The sequence below is a fragment of the Plectropomus leopardus genome, chromosome 5, assembly GCF_008729295.1.
Source record: "Plectropomus leopardus isolate mb chromosome 5, YSFRI_Pleo_2.0, whole genome shotgun sequence".
In the NCBI taxonomy this organism is placed as follows: domain Eukaryota; kingdom Metazoa; phylum Chordata; class Actinopteri; order Perciformes; family Serranidae; genus Plectropomus; species Plectropomus leopardus.
The window spans coordinates 32045452-32070286 of record NC_056467.1 but is presented as its reverse complement, the minus strand read 5'-3'; the positions used below and the strand labels follow the sequence as shown (position 1 = coordinate 32070286).

At 39.5% G+C, this 24835-nt stretch overlaps 1 protein-coding gene across 1 annotated transcript in view; it reads left to right on the top strand.

Moving 5' to 3' along the window:
- The window catches only part of si:cabz01090165.1 (uncharacterized protein LOC100333421 homolog), a 77943-nt gene extending 54735 nt beyond the window's left edge, over positions 1-23208 (top strand). Inside the window, exons 7-11 of the mRNA XM_042486142.1 lie at positions 139-322; positions 1014-1233; positions 1315-1589; positions 16687-16736; positions 23056-23208. Of these exons, the coding sequence (XP_042342076.1) occupies positions 139-322; positions 1014-1233; positions 1315-1439 (529 nt within the window). The 3' untranslated portion in view covers positions 1440-1589; positions 16687-16736; positions 23056-23208. The remainder of the gene's footprint in view (positions 1-138; positions 323-1013; positions 1234-1314; positions 1590-16686; positions 16737-23055) is intronic.
- Positions 23209-24835: the final 1627 nt, after the last annotated feature.

Genomic DNA, 24835 nt, shown 5'->3' with positions numbered 1-24835 from the left:
TAACTTCATGCTCTTTGAGATTGTGAATGTCACTTCTCTGCTCTTTTTGTTGTCAGTAAGGATCTAAATCTGAAATAATTATTCTTTCTCTTGCCACAAAATAATCAAATTAAATCTCTGTCTTATCTTCTTATCCAGGATGATCCCAGCCAACCACAAGTACTTCCTGCTGAGTGACCTGGCGTCATCGCGGGACTATGAGCTGTGTGTTCTGGCCGTCTACGATGATGGCATCACCGCTTTAACCGGCACCAAGCTGGTGGGCTGCGTGTCCTTCAGCACAGAGACGGAGTACGGACGCTGTCACTCCATACGAGACCAGGTGAGTGTTATAGTGCAAAGTCACAGCTGTTGTCAGTCTGACAAGGCACATAGATGAATAGCAGGAATAAGCACTTTATCTCACAGAGTTTCTTTGTCATTTGGATCTGAGGGGCTGTTTACATTGCAGCGGTTCTTGCATGAAATGTTGTACTTTTGTTGCGGTTTGGCCTTTAGTTCACAAGACACGGCATTTTGGAGGCATGGAAGCACACATTTTTGAAACCGGGTTCCAAAGTGTAATAACTGTAATAACTGATATTTGGAACCCATATGCATTTACAATATAAATAAAAAAAATTCTGTCAATATTGAGAATTTGGAATATAACAAACTCCAGTGCAAACCTTTGTTTAAATGCCTTTAGCAAATGCTTAATCAAAACTGAGACATTCAAGGAGATTTTGATTGTTTCACACATCCAATGGAGTTTGTAGCTATGCTGTTCAGGTTGACTGAAAAGTTTTTTTTGTTTTTTTTTCCAAGGTCAAAGATGAACTAAACTCAACTGATTATAAGCTTTCAAAAAAACCTAGTTTCTTTTGGTTTGAGTTTGTTTTCATCTTGTGATTTTGATCAATCATCACAGTGAAAGAAGAGGTCAGAGTCAATAAAGCAGAAAGTGTTGCTTATAAATCCTAAGACCTGCAGAGCAGTCTAATTTTCTCCATGGTTTTCATCTCTTTCTCCAGTTCCTGGGAGGAACCATGATCATCATCATCGGGGGGATCATCGTGGCCTCTGTCCTCGTCTTCATCTTCATCCTCCTGATGAAGTACAAGCTGCATAGTAACCACTACAAACAGAAAGCCGCCGCACGCCATGCCAACGTTTGCTCCCAGACCAACGGAGGAGGTGGAGGGGGAGCCAACGTCCTCGCTGTTCCTCCGTCCTCCTCCTCTGCAGGGCAGGGTAACGGCTGAAAACACGAAACAGGGAATTAAAACTCTTCTTTGTCATCTGCCCCTAATAATCCATCTTGTTGTCTCCTAGGTGGAGGCGCTACTAAAAACTCGCAGCCGTCATCGTCGGTGGAGGGGATGGGAGGAGCTTCCCTTCGAGGGACCACTGTAGTGGATTTAAATCCCAACCACGATGATGATGCCATCTCCCAATAACACACAAGAAACTGTCAGTCAGACCCACAACTCACCAATCTCTGAGCCCAAACCAATACTCCACCTCCCTCCCCCTTTTTTTAAATTTCTTTTGTTGCTGGTGCCTGGAGCCAAACTCCACTGTACGCCGAGGAGCAGCTCCTGTCATTGGTGAGTAGCTGCTGAGGATGAATGTGGGGGTGACGGGTGGAGGTGAGGGGGGGCAACCACGAATATGCACGATCCAACCACCAGAAAAAATGTTGGTATTGTACGTTTTCTGCAAACCACGAATATATGTTACTATAGCACATTATTATGTAGAAGATACACTGAAACTTTGTTAACATGTCAGCACTGTGGTTATGGTGTGTGGTCAGTGGCGTTACAGCGGGCCCCAGTGCATGATGTTATGATGGGCCCTACTGACAGATTTGGTGCCTGAACTAGCTACCTTTTATTGTATCACCACATAACCAAATGAAGACCTGACATTGGACAATATTACCATACTACCCAACAATCATTATTACAAATCTAAATATGACAAAAACACCAAAGAAAATAAGATACTATTTACATATTTGACAGTTTATGTAGAATAAGCATATCATTTTGTAGATCAATTGCTACATTTTTCTTTTTTTATCTCAGAAAACCATGGCAGAGTTGGGTTTTGCCTTTTTGATGACATAAAGCAAATAGCAACATTTTTTATTTAACATAAGTTATTCTTTGAACAACGTGTATTTCTGATGAGGCAATTTGAATCCTCACAAGCATCCTCACTCCACACAACACATCACTGGGCCTCAGTGCAGCTGCTCTGCCTGTAGTGTCAAGTTAAGTTTGGCAAAAAAAAACCCACTTGGTTATAGTTAGAAAAAGATCATGTCTGGGCTTTAAAAGCCAGACATGATGGCTGGAGAAGCTATTGATGTGTCTTTGAAAAGAACATCCATGTTTTTTTTCTAGAACATAATTTTAATTATATAATTTTAGGTTTATGAATGTAGCTCATATACATATACAGATATATAATGCAAGAGTATCTGTGTGAAGGGGGATTCAGACCATATTCAACTTTCCATATATATCCCTATATACCTTTGTATTTATATATGTATATTTCTTTATGTATCAAAAATCTCTTATCTTGTAATCTTAGTACTTTTTAGGTCATTTTCTGCTTGTTCTTTTACTTTTTTTTCTTTTTCTTTTGCTAATTTAATGTAATTTTCTTATAATGTTTTCCGAATTTAAATAGCAGACATTTTAGCAAACTATTCATAGTTAGCTGCTCTCTACAAACCTTTTAGGTTTTCAGGTGCAGTTTTGGTCTGCTCATAAAGGCCCAACACCTGCAGCATTGTGTTCAGGGGTCTGGACCTCTGGTGGGACCTTTAGTGTGCTCACAGACTTTGCACATGTTTATTTTGCTGCTGCCGTAAGATGTGAATTCAGTGAAATATAGCACACAGTAGTGCACTCAAAGAGACGAGGAATGATCGAAAGAGAGAGAGAGTGTGTCATCTAAAGTCTGTTTGAAATTGAGATCTGAAAACAGACGAGCGCTGAGAGAGGAAGTGACAGAGAGGACGGGCAGTGGGCTGCTTTGGTAAACCATGCAGACAGAGTTCATTCAGCCTGCATGGCTGAGCACCAACTGAGCACTCTTCCATTAAAAACACACTTAAATGAACAGTCACTCACCTGAATAGTCTCTCTCTCTCACACACACACACACACACACACACACACACACACACACACACACACACACACACACACACACACCTAGGTGTTGCAGGCACGTTGTTCTGCTCCCATAGGTTGAAAGGAACAGGCACTCACCATTAAATTACACTGTTCAAAGAGCAGACACACTGAGATTTATCTGGTTACAGTCAGATTTGTTTCATGTTAACCCTTTGAAACCTGGAATCAACATCACTTTTCTTGTTGCATTTAGACGCCTTCACAAGTATTAAAACTTCGAAATCTGAGCAAATTAGTTTGCTTTCTTTTGGAAAAAGATTCAAAAAAAGACACGCACATCCCGTAGTGGGTGCTGGATCCAAGATAAACCAAAATGTGAAAAAATAGAGGTCCTTACACCGGGGAGCATCACTTATTTTCGCAGAATAGAATCCTTTAATGGGAGCTCCCCAGTACAAGGACTTCTATTTTTTCACATTTTGCTTTCTTTTGGAAACATTGAGGGAAAAGGCAGTGAGCAACTTGACAAGAAGTGTTTTGCAAATTGCAGGAAATAAGTGGACTGGGGATTTTTTTTTAATTTAGGGGAAAATGTAAGAATAAAAATATCTATCCTTTTTTTTTTTTTTACAGTTTTCTTTTTTCAGATCATTGCCTTGTTTGTTTTTCTTTGGGGGGGTGGTCTAGAACATGATCAACTAAGTCAGGAAAAATATCAAAACTATATTTATGATTGTTAGAATAATGTCTCAAAAAAAAGGTTACAGAAAAACATAAACCTTATTATTATTGTTATTCTTAATTATTTTTATTAATCATTTTATAGGTCATTTTCTGATTTTTTTTTTTTTACTTTCTCTCTTTTTCTTTTGCTAATTTCAGGTCATTTTCTTGTAACTTTTTTTTTTGCTCTGCCTTCTGTTCATGGTTTTGAAAGAAAGCAAGACAATTTTGCTCAGGTTTCAAAGGTTAAAAACAACCAGCATGTTGTTTGATGGTCTCGAACAGTGGTCTGTAGCTTGACAGGTGTCTCTCCCCGGTGACACTGCATCCACCGATATCCTCCACCTCCCGATGACAAAGTCCGACAAAGTCTATCGCTTCGGAAAAGTTGATATGTAAATTGATTGATCTGACTTGTAATCTCAAGAGATTATTTGACAGTGAAAACAAACATACAGGTTTTCTCACCATATCATCCATTATTACTCTGTCCCTGTCTCACTGCATCTGAGTTCAAGACAAATTTCATATGGTATCGCATCGTATCACATCGCATCGCATTGCATCATACCATAATGTATCGTCCCGTAATGTATTGTATGGTATCACTTCCTGTCCCTACCTTATGCAAACACATTCTGTTACTTCCTGTTGCCTCTTCCTCTCAATGCAAACGAGTTTTGTTTCCCTTTCAGTGTCTCCCTCCCTCCCTCCCTGCAGCCATTTGTTTGATTTTAATGAGCTGTTCTGTTTTGATGCCTTCCCTCTCTTCTCCTCTCCTTTCATATCTGAGTTCAAGGTCACTTTGTCTGTCTGTTATCCCCCGCCATAGCTTTCCTCTTCACCTTGTGATATTTCTGTTACCAATTTCCCTCTCAAGGTGCAATGTATACCCCATCACAAGGTATCTATCAAAGATTTTCTCCCCCTCACACAATTTATGAGCTCTTTCTTTTCTTTTTTATCTCTGTGAGTTGTGTCTAGTTCAATGGATGGAGCGTGACACTGATGCTGTCGGGGCGAACGGCTCCTTTCGCTGTTTAACAAAACAGGCTGAACGAGTCATTTGTGCCTGTGGCTCACATGTCCTGTGTGACCTGACACATGCAAGCTTTGGATTCATTTCACAAGCAGCATGGCAGAAACATGACGGAGGACAGATCTTTTCTGTAACACCAGATTTTACTTTAGCCTTTGTCAGTATTTAAAGTTCAGCACCGTTTGAAAATTCCTGTTTCTTTGGATTCGCAGTGGAAATGTTTGAAATGGGTTTGAAGGAAACTGTACTTATACCAGCTATAAATGATCAGATATTATTCTTTAGATAAAGATAACAGAGATACGTGTGAGTTGTTTTGTATCTTGGGAACCCTGTTTAAAATTCAGATAAAATGGCAGCGGTTCTGTTATAATTGCAGCATCAACTTTATAAATATTAACAGTGGCATAACATTTTGTCAAATATTAGGCCCCTGCTTTAATATTACATTTAAATATTTTTCACATCCATTGACTTAATTTTTTAACCAACATAAGTCCTAATCATGAAAATCAAATATTCATTTATTTTCAGAATTTTAACCCTTTAAATGCCAGTTTTTGTCAAGTTAAATTTTTAGATGACCCCCCCAAAAAAGGACTTATTTTCAATATAATACATGCAAAATAGATTTTTTTATGATTAGCACAACCTGGGATATGTCATTAAATAGAAGCAACATGATTTTTATGTCAGGAACTCCCATGGTTTAATTTGACTGGGCTCCTAAACACATTCTTGTCTATAAACAGACCCAAAATAAAACCCTCCTGAGGCTCACCCTGTGAAGGTTGATTTGAAGAAGCTCGACATCATAACCTACGTCATTGTGAGTATTTTTACTTGTGCATTGTGTCTGCATCACTCTGCAAGTACACCTGTTTCTGTGAAGTGCGGTAAAGTTTGACTGAACTCATCAACCAGGTCCAGGACTTGATAAGTCTCCAAACTCTCTTTTCTGTAAAATAAAGAAAATAAAAGCTTTGTTTCCACTAATGGAAATGGATGTAAGTTTACAAATAAACAGGGAGTCTGCTTTGCAACATGTAGTTACATTTGTGGGGAGGTGCACATTAGGCTGCAGTGTAGGCGGGACTCTATGCAGTACCTACGCTGTATGTATGGCATCAGTTTAATGCAGAAATATAAACCCCCCTTTACCCAAAGCAAATTGGTGCATTTTTTTTGTTTTAAATAACAGGGGGGGGAAAGCAATGAGCAATTTAGTAAGAAGTGTCCCAAAAATTACAATAGAAATAATAGATTTAGAAGATTATTATTAAAAGGCTAGGAGAAAATGTCTAGGGAAAAAAAGGAAAAGAGCCAAGGAAAACTATATTTATAATTATCAAAATTACATTCATTATTTTTTTCCCAAATTATTTTAGTTTTTAAAGCACTTTTTTATTTTTTATTTTTTAACTAATTGTCAGGTAATTTTCTCGTTGTCATTTTCTTTCTTTTTTTAAAACCAATTTCTTGCTAATTTTTGGGTCATCTCTTCTTTGGTTGCTTTCTTTCCATGTTTTTTGAAAGAAATCAAGCCAATTCGCTGATGTTTCAGCGGGTTATAGCAGGGACTGGTACTCGCTTCATTCAAAGACAGACACCTTCTTCCGTGAATATGTATATTTCAATATGACTCTGGCTTTTTCAAATGCAATATCTAGAATAAAAAACATCATATTATATATGGGCTAACACAATAACAATAAAGAAATGCAAACAGGTACCACAGGCTCATACCTGTCATTGGATTAGTTTCTGTTACTGTGGATGAGGTGTCAGCCCCACTGCTTCCTGTCCCTCAGTAGATATAAATAAGTATGTTGGAGGTTATTTTTCAATCTACCTTCCACTCAGTCCTGTCCACCCTGTCACCGGAAACTCTGAAAATATGAAATGTGTTTTGGTTCGGAGGAACAGCTTCCTGTGATCCGACAGATTTCTTTCTGTTTTCTTCCATCCTTGACTCTGTCTCCAGAAGTTCATTCTCCATCTGTTGTTTTCCTCCTCTCTTCTCCAACGGTCTTATTTCACTCTTCAGTTGTTTTCTCCCTCTGCTCTCTTTTATCCACCCTCCATGATCCCTCATTAAATTATAAGATTTAACTGTTGACTCCTTTCCTCCCTCCTCCTTACTTCCTTTTTTCATTTTTCTTTCATCCCTTTTTTGCTTTTCAGTCATTTCTTTCTCCAGTCATCCATTCACTGCCAACTATTCCTCTATCACACTTTAATATTACATCCTTTTTATCTGCTCATCATATTGCCCCTCCTTTCCCTTCCGTAATAACACACATCCCATCTAAAAACACACAGTTTGCCATGCATATATATATATACACACACACACAAACACACACACAACACACTTTATCTCTCTCTCTTGCACACATTTTTTTTCCAATGGAAGCAATCTCAGCAGCCCCCGCTGGCCCTTAGGCCATTTGTTGTGGGTTTAATATCTACCACACACACAGTATACGTGCACACACACACATACGTACTCTCTCTCTCTCTCTCTCTCTCTCTCACACACACACACACAAACCCAGGCAGTCTCAACGCGCCTGCTTTCTCTCCAATCCATATGAACTGAGCTGGTGTTTGTTGGTTAGCCTGACTCACCGCTCCTCGAAATGCCATCAGTACCCTCTCCTGCCACACACACACACACACACACACACACACACACACAGAGAGAGTCATATTTCCATCACTTCAGAGGACATAACGTTGACTTACGCTCATTTTCTGGAGACTTATCCTAACCACAAACAAGGTTTTCACCCTAGAATTTACGATTGATGCTATAAGGACTTTAAAAAAGAAGACGAGTCCCACTTAAGGGAATATTTCATCCAAAAAACAGCATAAATTGTAAAAAGTACTCTCCCCTCTGTCTGTGGTCCAAGGAAAAAGTGCTCTGTAGAATGGTGTTTAGGAGAGCAGAGTGCCCCGAATAATGAAAGCATGTCAGTGTCACCAGATGTCGACGCAGTCCAAAAGAAAGACAGCAACAAAAAAAAAATGTTGATCATGTTTTTTTCTCAGCCTAGTCACTAAAGGAAAATGCTGGCATTGTGCATTTCTACAAACCACAAATATGTTATATTTGTGTTTCATACATATCATATTGTTTCTAAAGTCAGACTTTGTCATCGGGAGGTAGAGGGGATGTTGGATTGTGTGTCACCTAAGCAACGACTGCTAAACTGCAGACTGCTGTTAAGGCCAGGAAACACCGAGCCTATGGTCACCTGTGGGTCAAAGTTGGGCCGTTGGTGAGCATCTGTGGCCCTTGTCGACCCTCATCTTTTTTGTTTTTTTCACCGATTCATCCTGTTAAATCATCGGCAGTGGCTATGGAAATCCCTCTGATCGGCCCTGAAAAAGGTAACAACAACAACAAGAGCTAAAGTCAGCCATGCCTGATGTAATCCTCTACTGTCATGTGTGATTCATTGCTACAGCATACTGTATCTTTGTTACTAGAGAGCAAAGCAAGGTATATACCTCTAGAACATGTAAAATATTAAAAGCAAGAATCAGCTGTGTATTCAATTTCGTAAAGTTATACAGACAGCAAAAATGAACGTGTGTGTGGAAAAAAATAAGAATCTAAGATTCTAAGATCCGATGATTCAACAGGATGAGACAGGTGACACAGGTGCAGAATGTACGTGCTGGTTGGCAGCCGATTTGGTGTGTTCATATTTTTGGCCGAGACACAACGATGTGAGGTGACACAGCAGGGGGCTCTCGCCGCCGCTGGTTCTCTGATATCAGTTTGGTGTGTCAGGGCTTTTAGGGACCAACAAATAACAAAACCAGTTGTGATTAAGTGAGTCATTGCTGCATTTCCAACCTTACAGCATTAGACTTCGGTGTTTTGTAGCATCATGAGGAAAAAAGGTGACACCTGCACACTTACTCCATGCCACACAAGTTTATTTAAGACAATGTTTTGAGCCTGCTTGAATCTTCGTCAAGTCAAAATGTTTGAAAAGATGAAACCACACCTATATTTATACTTCATGCACACCAATAGGCTGACGAGCTCTATGGTGGCAGGTGTGGTTAACCATCTGAACCACTAAAGGTGGTTAAACTATTGACAATCAGCAATTGAATAAATTTTATAGAAAATACATAGAAGAAGTACATCGGGAAAGAAAAACAGTGATGTCAAGGCCATATTACAAAACATCAAACATATCTCATTTGATAAAAAAACATCATATCAAGATTCTTTATATCAAAAAACTTTATACTAAAACCCATCATCAGTCTGCATCACCCATGTTTTAAGTTGTATTAAATTAAGGTTAATGGAGAACAGAAGTAATCTCCAATACATACAAAAAAGACCTAAAAACAGATTAAACCCCAATAATGGAAAACAGTCAGATTCCAATAAGGCGAGTCATCACTGCATTCTCAACGGCTTTTAAGGCATCAAACTTGTGTGTGCCCAAAAACTGTTGTTTTTTTTAAGCTAAAACATTATCTATTCTTAAGTGTTTTATAAGCCTAAACCTAACCGCACATTAACCACAGTGCTGTTGAAACATAAAGTTTCAATCTATCTGCTACATAATAACATACAAATGTAACATATCCAAGGTTTGCAGGGACGTACAATGCCAACATTTTTCTCAGGCAATTTGGCTGGATAACAATGGTTCACTTTTTCAATAGTTAATCAGACCACTTTGTAGTTGTCTAACCCAACCCAACCCAACCTAGTATCTTGAGAAATCAGGCTACATGGGACGATTCCTTACATCACAACTTAGGTGTAATGTCAGTGCTTAGTCAACCCAGGGAAGTCGTGTGTCCTTTATGTAGCAAGACAGGAAAGTTGTGGAGTTCAGAAATGTAGCATTTTTCGATTCTACAGCCCGATCTCATTCCGAACCCATCAAATAGTTCTGCTCTGTCAGTGCTTTTGGCGTACGTTAAACCTCAACATGGCTTGGCATCAGATGAGAACGTGCTTAAACAGAACAGGTGGCGTTGTTGTTATATGCCACCAGACAGCATCGAGTTTATCCATATGCATCGCACACAGACAGCGTTACTTGGGAACATAGGCGGACGGAACCAGTCGCATGTGCATGAAACACTAAAGGACAGCGTGGAATAATAATGCTGTCAGTAACCACATAATATAAGTAGCGTTAGTACACTTATCAGCTGATTTTCATGCGGGAATCTGGAGTTCGTTTCCCGTGTGGATGTGAGGTTTTTTAAACCTAACCATCCGTGACTTTCTTGGCTAATCTTAAACATTGTGATGGTTCCGTTGGTTGCCATGTGATGTGCAAAAATAAGGATCGTGCTACTTCATTCCACCTTCTGCATTTGATGACATCACGGTAATGGCATCCTGGAGCGTAAACAACTCACGCAGAAGGATTCCTAAAACGACACAAGCAGATGGTCAGAAGGTCACTGAGAGAGCCGCACCATGTGACGAGTTGGGATAAGAATGTGTTGGACTTTATTGTGAGAGACTTGAGTCTTTGTCCCATTATAGATGTGCTATTTATCATTTGAGTTTATTAATAGTAACAGTGATCTTTCCCTAACCTTAACATGCCATTTATCGATGTTTCAGAAAGACAAAATCATTCAAAATATTGAATTAGACATTCAGAAATGTTTCAGAATCAGCTCCAAAATAAAAACACAAAGAGGCAGATTAATATCAGAGGGAGCAGCACACATAGAGACTTTTTTCACTCGTTCAGTGCAAACATTATAAGTGTAAACACTGGTACTCTGCCTTATTTACTGTAATGAGATTGCATAAATATGGAGATAAGATCCCATCAATAGCTTTGTATTAATGTGTGCAGGGCCGGCAGCATTATTGTACAGAACATAATGCTCTGTGCTGTTAAGTAATAAACTGTGGTAAATGGAGTTCAGAGAATTTAGGTATAGAGAGAAGATATGTTTATGTATCTGAAGGACTCTTGATTTTCCTACAGAGATGACCTTTTGCAGATATGAAGTTCCCGCCAACAGCGCACACAGACACATGAGCACAAGAAGCACCTCACCGCACAACAAAATACACACATTAATTCACCACATGCTGGCTCCCTCCAATACAAACCCACCATCCCACCTCAGCGATTACCACAGAGGAGGAGAGAGAGGGTGGAGAGTCACAGGCAGACACTGGCAGATAGCATCGCTGTGCGCTCTGTAAAGCCACGAGGCATCAGGGCCTCATTCAGTGTGCTTTTATTATCCGCGCCTGGCACCAAGCAGCACGATGGCACAGTGACTAAACTGTTAGCGACTGCCACAGAGCTCCCACTGAGGCCGGCAAGCAGCGGCGCCGCGCAGAGTCACAGTGACACCTGCTGGTCGCATCATGCAGTGGCTTTTATTTTTACCCTCGTATCCGAGGAGAGAAAAAGAACACCGTCATTCACATTCATGCAGTCACACGTTCTCACTGGGAGCTACCCACCAGTCTGCTACTGGAGAATGCTGGGAAATATAAATTAGTAAAGCCAGTATGTTCAGATACGACGTATTCATCAAGATTTCTAAAGGTTTTAGGGAGTGTTCCTTTGGTCATTCAACAGAAAAAAACTGTCTTTATCTTTTCCTCCCACAAAAAAATAACTTTATTTGTTCAACAGTGTGTTCATCAGAGCTGATAAAATAACACACATCAAATATATGTATGTATAAGTTTGGAAATTGAGAAGCCCTGCCTGCAGCAGCCGTGACAACAATCATATAGGTCATTTTCATTGTGCTAGCTCATGCTTCCTCGCCTCCTCTCTCCGTCATTCTCCTTCTGCCATCACATTTGTTTCTAATCCTATAAGAGGCAAAACAGAGCACATGCATGATTTTCCATTGCATATTGTATCAGCATGTACATCATGTTTTATATATATATGCTGATGCTTAAGAAATAAGTTTCCAGTTTGACCCTTTTATCTGAAGTGAGAGCACTAGGACACAGTGTTGTGATCACCTACTGTACACCGCCCATAGCCTGTTTTTCACAGAGCGCTAAGAAGTCCCGTCTTTATGCCGCCTTTGCATTTTATACTGAACCAAACAAAGCCTGCATCATGCCACTCCAGCATGTGCAACCCATTCTCACTCTGAACTCGTCACTTAGTGCAGCTCAGTCAGTGATTCTGGTGTATGAGCCTGATGCCAAAAAAAGAACGAGGCGTCAGATGAGAAAGCTGTTGGACGAAACCAGTGGCATTGTTATTGTAGCTGGCAGACGGCCGGAGGGCACCGGGCACATTCACATGCAGCACATATGGGTGGCATCACTTGAGAACGCGGCCAAACGGAACTGGTCACATGCGTATGAAATGCTCATGGACAGGGTCGTAATAACACTGCAGGTGATGGCATAGCAGAGCATAAACAGCTGAAACAGAAGGATACCTAAAACTTTAGAAGTAGATACATAAGGTCACTGACGGAGCGGAGTGGTTACCGCTAGGTGCAAAATCACTTGGTAATGGTTGAAAAAGATCATGTTTTGGCTTAAAATACCCACTTTTTGTGGCACCATTCTGGTAGGAAGCACAGTGATTGGTTGCCAAAACACAACATGGTTTGTTATTTGTTGGTCTTCAACAGTGATCTGCAGCTTGGCAGGCACCTCTCCTTGTTGACACATCATCCACAATGCCCTCTATTCCTCTATGACAAAGTCCGTTCATATGCATGTGATCATAACTGCGTCCCTTTGGGAACATTGATGTAATTAGAAACGTACACATGTAACATATCGGTGGTTTGCAGAAACATACAAGGCCAACATCATAACAGAATAAGCGAATAAGGTTTGAAGTTTATATTGGTGTATTTATCTGCCCGTTGCTGCGAGGTGCATGATGAATTTCTGAAAAAGCTTATAAAAGTATTTATCTACGTGTTTATATATCCAAAGTAGTTTAGTTTCACACTTTTCTACACAGCTGCGTGCTCTAAATAAATCTCGTAAACAGAAAGCAGTGAAATCCCAACACAGGCTCTGCTGTTTCCTGATATCTATTTTTACGAGGAGGCCTTTGAATATCATTTGCAGCATAACATCGCCAGTGGCCCCTTATAAACCCTTTGACTAAAATAAAACAAAGTCAAAGTCATTTTAATCTCCATCTGAGAGAGACCTGAGTGTATGTGGGAAGGAAGTGGAGAGGCAGATAAAGAGGGACAGACGGGCGGATTGTGGGTCTGTTGAAGGAGAGAGAGAGACATCCAGAGAAAGACAAAGGGAGAGAGAGAGAGAGAGAGAGAGAAAGAAAGAAGGGAGGATTATGGACTTATATTTAGTTAGTGAGACAGAGAAAAATAGAGAGACACAGCCAAGCAAACAGAGAGAGAAGTACAGATGAGTCACTGAGCCCCGAGACACTGTTATTGACAAGAAGAGATGGAGGGATAAAGAGAGATGGAGGGAAAATGAAAACTCGTGGATGTGGGGGAGGTGGATGAGGGATGAAAGAGGGATTGGGAGGAGATTGGATGTGAAGATGAGGAGAAGTCTGCAAATAGAAAGCTGGAGCCCAGATTTACAGCTCACTGAGTATCTATATAAATTACTTTTATCATTGATTATTGTTTCTTTATTGTTTATTCCTAATTACTTACTATTATATGTGAGGATTTGCTGTTTCATATCACTGTAAATTAAAGTTTTGGTTGGACAACATGAGCCACATGAAGAAGTCACTTTGGACTTTTCAAACTTGATTTTTTAATTTTTTTTTTTCATTTTTATTTTTATTACTTCTTTCATAAACCAGAAACAGCAGTATTAAAACTTTTACATAGATCACTCACTTGCTCGGAAACTTACTCCCAAGAATGACAAAAGAAGAAGACAGAATAAATACATCTGAATATTAACACAATCCAAACAATAGAGAGAACATTTAAAGAAGACACCTACATACATAATCATGTACAAATACAGTAAAAGTAGAGGTACATGACAAAAAATAAGACAATATAATAATAATGTAACCTGATTAACCAAAGTCAGAGCTGTGCCCGCTCGGTACTCGGCGTGAAGTCAAACACATTCTCAGTTGGTGTTGGCCTCTGCAAGGGTTTTCCCTTGTCTCCAATCCTGTTTGTGATTTTCATGGACAGGAATTCAAGGCCCAGCCGGGGGTAGGAAGAGGTCCAGTTTGAGGACATCAGAATTGCATCTCTGCTTTTTGCAGATGATGTGGTTCTGCTCGCTCCATCACACCGTGACCTCCAGTATGCACTGCGGCGGTTTGCACTCGACTGTGAAGCAGTCGGGATGAGAGTCAGGCCCTCAAAATCTGAGGCCATGGTTCTCTGCTGGAAAACGGCGGACTGTTCCCTCTGGGTGGGGAGTGAGTTGCTGCCCCAAGCAGTGAGTTTAAGTATCTTGGGTCTTGTTCACGAGTGAGGGTAGAATGGATTGTGAGATAGACAGGCCGTTTGGTGCGGCATCCACAGTGATGCGGGAGTTGCATCGGACTGTTTTGGTAAAGAAGGAGCTGAGCCGGAAGGCGAAGCTCTCGATTTACCAGTCCATCTATGTTCCAATCCATCACCGATGGTCATGAGCTCTGGGTAGTGACTGAAAGAATGAGATCGCGGATACAAGCGGCCGAAATCAGCTTCCTCTGGAGGGTGGCTGGGCTCAGCCTTAGAGATAGGGTGAGGAGCTCCAACATCCGGGAAGAGCTCGGAGTAGAGCTGCTGCTCCTTTACGTCAAAAGGGGCTAATTGAGGTGGTTCGAGCATCTGATCAGGATGACTCCTGGGCGCCTCCCTCTGGAGGTGTTCCGGGCACGTCCAACGGTAGTTTGCCACGGGGCAGACCCAGAACACACCTGAAGGATCACTATCTTGTCTGACCTGGGAACATCTTGGGGTCCCTCAGGAGGAACTGGAAAGCATTGCTGGGGAGAGGGATGCCTGGAGTGCTCTGCTTAGCCTGTTGCCCCCACGACCCGGCCTCGGATAAGCAAACGATAATGGATGGATGGATGGCTAATAATAATAATAATAATAATTTATTTTCTCTGTAACCTAATTTTTTGTGCATAATTATAATTACAATAATAAATGTAGTTTTGACTTTCTAGTTACTTGATAATTTTCAAATGCTTTTCCCTCTCTCTTTTTTTTGTTTTTTTGTTTTGTTTTTTTAGCTAAGGCCATTTTCTTGTCATCTGTCAAGGTTGTAAAGCTTTAAATGCTTGTATAAGGCATCTTAATGTAGCACATGAAAACTGATGTTGATCCAGATTTCAAAGGGTTATTTGTATGAGAATCAGCAAGTTGAGTGCATAGTCTGGAAGGAAACTATTTTCTGAGGTTGCTGAGAGTCCGCTGATTTGTGTATGAAAATAGTTCTGGATTTATTCAGAAAAATCTTCTGACTTTCCAGCTGTGAGAATTCATATTAGAGGAGGGGAGAGAGAAGGGGAGGAGGGATCAGCAGTTTTTGGCGTCAGACACCGACGGTGGATTGGTCAAAAAAAACAATGGACTTTCAATTGGGAGCCTGCTGTCCACTTCCTGTATGAATGTAAAGCCAAACCATGATGTTTTTTTTTTTTTTTATTTTTGAACCAAACCATGTGTTTTAGTTGCACAAGAAAATAAATGTAAATATGATTACAGATGTTTTTGGCGTAAGATACAGACACAAAGAGGCACCTCTGACAGCAGTATGATATGCCTATTATAAAGAACATTTAAAATAAAAAAATTAAATAGGAACGTACAAAAGTAATTTATTTGTGGTTTGCAGAAACATACAGCCAACATTTAGTCTACCGATTTCGATAGCTTCAAATGATGGAAGGTGGATTTTGTTATATTCGGACAAAGCCAGGCTAGCTGTGTCCCTGTATGTCTTTCTTGTTAGCCTTTTTACACAGAGATCACACTACAAATTTCCCTCTTTACGTCGCCTTTGCATTTCTACACAGAATCAAACAATAGCTTCACCACGCTTCCTCATTGTGTGATTTTAGACAGCATACCGGCATCCCGGAGTTGTCCCTATTATATGGCAGCTAATCTCGTCCTGTGCTCGGAGATCGTAATTGTTTTTACAATTTGGGACATTTTCAGGCATTGTTCTGCTTATTTAAGTTAGCTGCTAACAGATGTTGTTTTGGCGCTTATCCTACTGCAGAGGCTGGCTTAAAGATGACACAGCTCTGTTTCCCTCATTCCAAGATTGTACCTTTAATACAGATGGCGGTGGAAGAAAACTGCGTGAAATTCACGCCTTGAAGAGGCAGTATAAAAGGGGCTTTTCTTTCTCTCTGTCTGTCTATCTGTCTGTCAGTCTATCTAAGGGTCGACACATTATCGGCCTGGCAGATTATTGGTTTTGATATTTGGCATTTTGCCAATTTTCTAAATCGGGAGGAGGAACTTACTGTAAAACCACAGAGAGCTATTTTTAATTTATTCATTTTTTAATTTAGATTTTCACTTGACGTTATAAAAAGAAGTTGCTGGGAACTTTTATGTTGAGCGTTTTAGTTTTAACATTTACTATAGGCATTTAGACAAAGTTTTTATGATAATGTTTGTTATATCCCAAATTCTAAGTATTGATGAAAAGATTTTGATTTCAAATATCGGTCTCATTAATTACCTATAATAGGTATCATTATCTGCCCTGAAAAACCTATATCGGTCAACTCCTAGTCTAAGCTGTAATTCCATCTTTTTATTATGTTTTTTTTTCGGTTATGTGTGTTTTTTTTTTTTCAGATTTACTTACATTCAGCTTCACAACGCTGGAGAGAGAGGAGGTGGAAGAGGTGAGAGATCAAACACACACACACAGACACACACACACACACACACACACACACACACACACACACGCACACACACACACAGACACGGGTGAGAGGGTAACCACTCGTTGTTCCACCAGAGAAGCTCCAACAGAACATCTTGAGGGAGGAGTGAGGGGTGGAAACATGCCAAGCATATTTAACAGGGAGGAAGAAACAGAGGATGATGAGAGAGAGTGAATGAAGGAGAGATGGGAAGAGAGCAGCAGTCGGCAGCCATTAGCAGGCCTGGAGTCTGTCTGCCTCTAAGTGCTCTGTAAATATCGCCTTGCCTTAGTAAACAACATTATTCCTCTTTATTGGGCCATTATATAATGGCCTGATCCCGCTCAGTATGCAGATTGGTGTTGCTCCATTATGTAAGCTCTCTTCCATTATGTAAGCATTCTCATCCAGTCCTCCTCTCTTCCTCTTTACTTCTCCATCACTTCCTCATCGCTCTCTCCTTTTATTTTATCACTTTTTGACTCCCCTCTCTTCAGTCTTTGTTCCTTGGTTTTTCTCCTCCCTCCTTCTTTCTTTCCTTTTTGTTCACCAACTTCTCTCTCCTCTTTCCTCCTCCTCTGGTCTGTCTGTTCTCTCCTCTTCTTCATCTTCCTCCTTTACTCATCCTTAACCCTTAGGGACTGTTTGGTGCATTTTAACCGCTTTTCATTCTTCATTTTTTGATCATTTTGGCTGTGTTCATGCATATGGCATACATTTTGGTGAGACTATGTATTTTTGTTTATCTTGGAATTTCCAGCTCAACTCCAACAATAAGTCTAAAATACACTGTGGAAACGAAATTGTTACATTCATACTGTTAAGTCAAAAAAAAAATGTTCACATGAAACCCATTCATACTGGCATTTTTGATCCCACAGCCATCAAAGCATAAAAACATGCATTGTATTATTTCTGGGTGTCTTTTTCTGGGCTTTTTCCTTGGCATTTGTCATTTTTACGCTTTCCATCTGATGGTGTGGTGATTTTTGGTGTTGTTGGTTTTTTTTTGCTTGTTTGTTTTTACCATATTTGGCATATGGAGAAAATTTATGCTATTTCCTCTAGGTGCACTGTCACAATTAGTGTTGCTGCTCATCATTAACATATCCCAGACTGTGTTAATTTAATTTTTTAATTTAAACACACACACACACACACACACACACACACACACACACACACACACACACAAAAGAAACACTTAATTCTTTTTTGTGTTTTTGTTTTCAACTAAAAACATAGTGGCATCATGACAAAAACCTGGCATTTAGAGGGTTAAAATTCTGAAAATTGATGAATATTTGATATTTATGAATAGGACTGATGCTGGTTAAAAAATTAACTCAATGAAAGTAGAAAATAATATTAAAGTGTAATTTTTTTTAAAGCTTGATTTTGAAAACGCATTTTGTGAGCAGAGCAATACAAGTGTGCACAATATTAAAGCAGGGGCCCAAGGGTTAACTTACTTTTCTTGTTCCTCTACTTCTTCTCATCCCTGTGTTTTCTCTTCTTCCTTACCTCATCTATTTTCATCCCCTCATTGCTCTTCTCTTGTCTCCCTACCTTTCACTCCCATTGTCCTTCCTCACCTCCTCACCTGCTCTCCACACCCTTCTGTCTCCTCCTCTCCATCATCTCGTGTCTGCAGACACTCGACAGGCTCATTTCTTTGGATGCAGTGAAACAAACTGCTGAGGATCAAATCTGCTGCTGCTGAGCAAAGCACTACAAAAGTAGAGCAAATTACAGCTGTAGACCTTGCTTTATATTAATGTGTGAATACATTAACTGATGCTTGTTTATAATTCTTGTGTTTTCTCAGCAAGCACTGGCATTGTTTTTACTCTTCCATCAAAAGCCATTAAGCATAAATTTACATGTAAGAGTGATTGCTGACCCTTGTTTTCTTATTAACCTCTTTTAATTGGCTGCTTCGTAATGAGTGTGATGCTTACCGAGTGATAATCAAACTTCGGTGCCATGTTTTCTTTAATCTGCATCATTACATCAGATGTATATATGGCTATGTGATTAATTTTGTATTAATCTGCACACTAAATCATTTCAAAACACGGGGCTTTAATGTAGAGCTTTATATTGATCCAGGAGTTTAATAATGATTAGTTGCTCAACAGGACTTTGACATGTTGGACATTTGATCAAAATAGCAACTTTAGGGTGTTCTCAATTCCAAACTCGTCAAACATAATTAATTGGTTGGTGATTTTGGTGTGAGTTTGGTGTTTGGTGTGATGCCAAAAGCCACCTGTTGCAGTGGTATAACATGCTTGCGGGTGGCATCAGTTTACAATGCAGCTGCTCGGAACCTGTTGCAACGGTACGATACGCCGCTGGATGGCATTAGTTTGAAACAATGCCAATAATGACATAATATAAGGAGCTGGAAAGTCCCTATAGGGTGGGCAGGAGGTGCGGTCAATGGTCCAACAAACCCCGGATTTTCACCTGGAAGCCCGCTGTTTGTTTCCTGTATTAATGTTGAGCCAAACCATGATGTCTTTTCTAAAGGTAACCACATGCTAAGGTTGCGCAAATAAATAAATACAAGGTGACAGGAGACACATTTAACAGCTGTTAATTGACACGTCGTTCTGGAACATCAGCAGTTCACATGTGCAAGTGCATGTGCATGTACATGTGAACAGCTCTGACCAAGCAGAGATATTTGGGATGATAATGTTTTGGTTCTTTTATGAACTCAGTGGCCAGAATACATTTTAGCATTGTCATTTCTGCAAACAACAGATATGTTACATTTGCATTATGTAGCAGATGCGTTAAAACTTCACGTTTTAACAACACTTTGCTTAATGTGTGGTTAGGTTTAGGCACATAAACACTTGGTTATGGTTAGGAAAAGGCTTAAAATATTAGTTTTGGGGGCACAATCCCTACAGGAGAAGCAGCTACTTCTCTATAAAAAACAATACCTTTTCATGGCACTATCCCTGCATCAAAACCCACATTCGTTGGCTAAAAAGTCACCAGAAACACAGCGATAACTCACTAAATCATCAACGGTGTTATTGTTTGTTGGTCTCAAACAGTGGTCTGCAACTTGGCAGGCATCTTGCCGAGATAACACGCCATCCACCCTCCCCTCAATGACAAAGTCACCTTTTCAGAAACTTTTTTTAGAAACATATAAAAATATGTAAATGGAATGTATTTGTGGTTTGCAGAATTGCGCAATGCCGGGTGATCGGGCTGACTGATGGAGTGTCCCATCCGAATAATTATAGACTTTTACTGCATTTGTTTTTAATGAAACAACACTCGAGACTACATTATGCATAATTTTCACTTGTCAAATTTGTAAACAACTTTTGTTGCACAGTGGGAAACCAACAACTATTGGCCAATTCTTTAAAAACCTCAACAAATTGGTTTGATTTCTTTAGGAACCGTGGACAAAAAGGCAATGACCAACTTGACGGTAAATGTCCCACGAATTGCCAGAAATTGGTAAAGGGTGACGAAAAACTGACATGAAAATTACTTTATAAAAAAGGGTACAATTTTAAAAAAGAAAAAAAGGAAAACTGTCAAGAAAACTGTTTGCATTTTTTAATTAAAGTTCTATATTTAAAATTACATTCCAAAAATTATTTTAAAAATCTATACTTCTTTTTCAATTCAAGTTTCTCCCCATGTTTTTGCAAGAAATCAATACCATTTGCTCCAGTTTCATAGAGTTAAAGCACTCCTTTTCCCCAAAGATCACTTGTTGGATTTGTATATACATGTATATATAGTGTGCGATATATAATGATTATATTGTCATTTGCATTTACCGCACTTCGAGGGCCCCCTGCTGGCAATATTTTGACTGAAGCACTTTATTTTCCTGTACCTTTTTATTAGTCGTATCTTATCATGCACTGGAGTACAGCTTTACCATCTGCTTTATTCAGCAGACAAAGAAAAGTGCTTCGATGCCCATTTATTCGTCTGTGTTTCAAGTACAAAAGATTTTGTGGGTGTGAAGGGGGTAGTTTCCAAAGCAAAGTATAGGCAGGAAGTGGTTTTTAAAGTCTGGAATCTCAGTAGCTGGTCGAGCAGTCACTGACTCATCAGGACTGAAAAACAACTTTTTAGACCCCTGCAGATACTGTGGGTTTTTTCTGTGATTCAGGAAAGGGTGGGGGAGGATATCTGCAGTCTTCTTTCGTCCAAACAATGGGATGTCTCGAGATACAAAAGTATAGAACAAGCAAATGCTCAATTTAGCTGCACACTATGTTGGAAAGAACTATACATAAGGCCGCATAATGAAAAACATGTTCACTTTTAGGTGAGATAAGAGCGAGAAAAAAAAAAGGTAATCATAATGAGTTTAAGTTAACCCTTTGAAAACTGAGTGAATTTTTTTTATTTCTTTCAAAAACATGAGGAAAAGGCAATGAGCAACTTAGAAAGATATGGCCCACAAATTAACAATAAATTAGTTAAAATTTATGATAAAATATAAAAAAGCAATAAAAAAGTACACAAAAAGAAAGAATATGGCCCACGAAAAGTCTAAATATTAAGTTTTGATTACTTTTCAGAATTTTAACTCTTTAAATGAGTTGCCACTGTGTTTTGGATTAAAAATAATGACACAAAAATTAATTATTTTCAATGTACTACATGCTAAGTAGATTTTTTTTGTAAATCACAGCCTGAGAATGTCAGTGATTGGCAACAACATTGATTGTTACAGTGCACCTAGTGGAAATAGCTTGTACTTTGTCCATATGCATTTTTCTTTTCAGGTTTATCTGTTTTTAACATTATCAGGCCAGTCTCCAATTAGTCTCCATTTACAAAAGAATCAACTTTTTGGCAACAGCAAAAACTACAAACATTCACTTATTATGTTGTTGGTTAGACAATCTTGACAATGCCCCCATTACACAGAGTACAGGGTCAGGCTGAATACAAACTTTGGTCACAGCTGTGTGTCTTATAGAGTATATTTTTACACATCCACAATGTCATAGTAATGTTACTTTTTGTCTTTATTGATATGTTCATGCTTGTTCAGTGATTTCTTTTTTCTCTGTAATTTTACAGTTTTACACATTTTTCTACCAAATCAAGACTTCAAAAATATGCAAGAAAGGCAAGCCTTGTGTGTTTATTGGAGGAATTTTGAGATGTTAACTGGCTGTCTAGCTTTGCATCAGATTGTGTGCTGCAAGGGCAGTACACAAACTGTGCTGTTTTTTTCTAAGCCTGAGCACATGCTTTTGTTGCCTAAAACGAAGACAGTAAACATATAAAATAAGTTATTTTGCCAGTGTTATAAGTTTGTTTTGAAAAGAGATTTTATGCATTTAATGAGAGCAAACTGTCTTTCCAGTGAAAACAGAAATTTATTTTGAAAAGAGAAAACATGAACCTAAGTTGACCAGCTGTCCCTCAGCGTCCATGACTGACGCAAGTGTCAGTATGTGATAAGTTGGGAGTGAGAATGTGGTACAGAAAATAGTAGAGAAATGTTTAATTACTGCAACTTTATACCTATACTACACTGCATTTCAGTGGCAAATATTGTAATATTTACTGCACTCCATTTATTTGACCACTGTAGGTACTTGCTGCTTTAAGTCTCTGCTGGCTACCACATTAAAAAGCTACTGATTTTTATGCATCACTTATGATGAAACACTAACAAGAGCCATTTTCCTGCATTACAAGTACTTTTTACCTTTGGTACTTCACCCTTCGAAACCTGAGCAAATTGGCAAAAAAGTTTAAAAACTTTAAAGGCTAGTGAAAGGTGTGAACACAGCCCAAGAAAACTAATGATCCAGATTTCAAAGAGTTAAATTATATTTTTCTGTCAGACTTTCATACATATGAATGTAAGACTTGTAATGGAGTATTTTTAAATTGGGATATGGATTATGTTAAGCAAAGTATCAGAACACTTCTTCCACAACTTCCAGAAAAAAGTTCACTAACAACACTTACTGGACCATGAAACCTGGAACAGCATCAGTTTTGTTGTGTTGCATTCACAGGCCTTGAATTGAAACCTCTGAAACCTGAGCAAATTGGTTTGGTTTCTGTTGAATACATGGCTAATAATGCAATGAGCAACTTGGCAGCAAGTGTTCCACAAACTTGAGGTACTTTGAGGTAATTTTCTTGTAACTTGTAACTTTCTTCCACGTTTTAAAGAGAAATCAAGCCAAGGTTTCAGGTTTCTAAATTAAAGAATACAATCAATCAATCAATCACTCAATCTGTCCCTGTCTCCCTCTCTTGTCTCCTTCAGATGCCCCAGCAGGTTGCGCGGTCGCACCCTTCTAATGAGTCCCGATGATAAGGTGTTAGTCCCAGAGACACAGTCGACCCTCTGACGCCACCTCGTTCCAGAACCAGATGGGACATGATGTGTGCATCCTGCAGGCAGCCAGAGGAGAAAAAAACAGCCTTCCTGTTGACATGCAGGATGCTGGGATGAGACATGTTGGATACAGGTCAGACTCTACACTCTGAACTCACCTTGGGTGCTTTTCTGGGGCTGAAATCTTGGAGAATCCAAGTGAACACGGTGTGGAATCTCTTCTTCTTTTCTGATGGATCTATCCAATGATCAGACAGGGCTCTAAAGGGTGTCGTGTGGATTTAGCCTCTGCATTTGACAGTTAGGATTCATGGGGACGCTAAATGCTGCTCTGGGAATACACTGAACGGATTACAAAAAAACACCTTTTAGGACATTTTTCCGAGATCTTCTAGATTTTGACGCTTCTGTGGCACCGCTCCTCTCTTTCCCCAGCATACAGTCATATGCCAAAGGATTACTGCAGTATTATGACAGCATTACCACAATATCGGGAGAATATGCAGATTTCAAGAAGCACACCTCTCTGTTATCTCTTAGCAGTCAAAGAGAAAATTCATGTTGGGCCTTGGATTGAAAATACGAGCACATTGTCAACGTCTTGTCTCAAAGCATCAGAAATAACAAACTGTCAAACTAAACGGGGACTTTCTCTGGCACTTTAATCGTATGTCCTCACCTCCCCTCTCTCTCTCTCTCTCTCTCTTTCTCTGTCTCTCTCTCTCTCTCTTTCTCTCATTTTCATGAACAACTGAATAGTATACTCTCCAGTATTACCAATCAAACTCTTCTGGCTGCGAATGATTTAGATAATGTTGAAATAATAAGTGTGTTTGCGTCCATGGTGGATTGGTTCTCTCTATGTCGGAGTATTTAAAAAAAAAAACAAAAAAAAAAAAACTTGGCGTCCCGAGAATGGAGCCTTGAGGAACTCCTGCGAGGATTAATTCAAAGCCAAACTTCAAGCACAGACGTCCGGCTCTACATTTAATGGCGAAATGCAATGTTCTGTTAGACACTGGAAGCAACTGTACCTGTACGAAACACTGGTGAACTTGACCATTGGTGTTCCTCTAACTGAAGGCTGGCACTTGAGATAGTTAAATGTATTAAGCGGTTTTAAAAGATGGCCAGCAGAACTTGCGCTGTCCCGTCCCTCCCCCGTTCCTCCCCCACCTTGCTCCCCCTTTGCCGTTTGACAGTGTCTGTGTTTGTATGTGACATACACCTTACAGTCTTCGATGGTTTGATACCCATGATTTACTTTGAATATAACGAAACAAATGACCACAACAAGGAGAAAAAAAACACAACATGCGAAATGGGGATTTTATGCTTTCATAGATACAATTATGTGGATTTATAATGAAATAAAAGGTATTTTTCTTGGAACGGGTGATTGTCTTATTTTGATTTCAGCAGAATGTTGTGCATCATCTTCTTTTGACAGAAGCACATTATTTATTTGACAGAGGAGGATTCAGACCAGACATGTTGCCAGTGCAGTCTGCTTGTAGGCTGAGATAAAATGAAAAAAAGGTCCCTTTACACAGAACACCATGAACTAAAGAACCAAATATGGCTTTCTATTTTTGTGCTGTTAAACGGACAAGATACGGGTTAACTAGAGAACTTTAGAGGCGCTTGTAGGTGTATTTGTGAAAAATAGCCAAGCTAGATGTTTACAGTCTTCATTATGAGCTAGTCT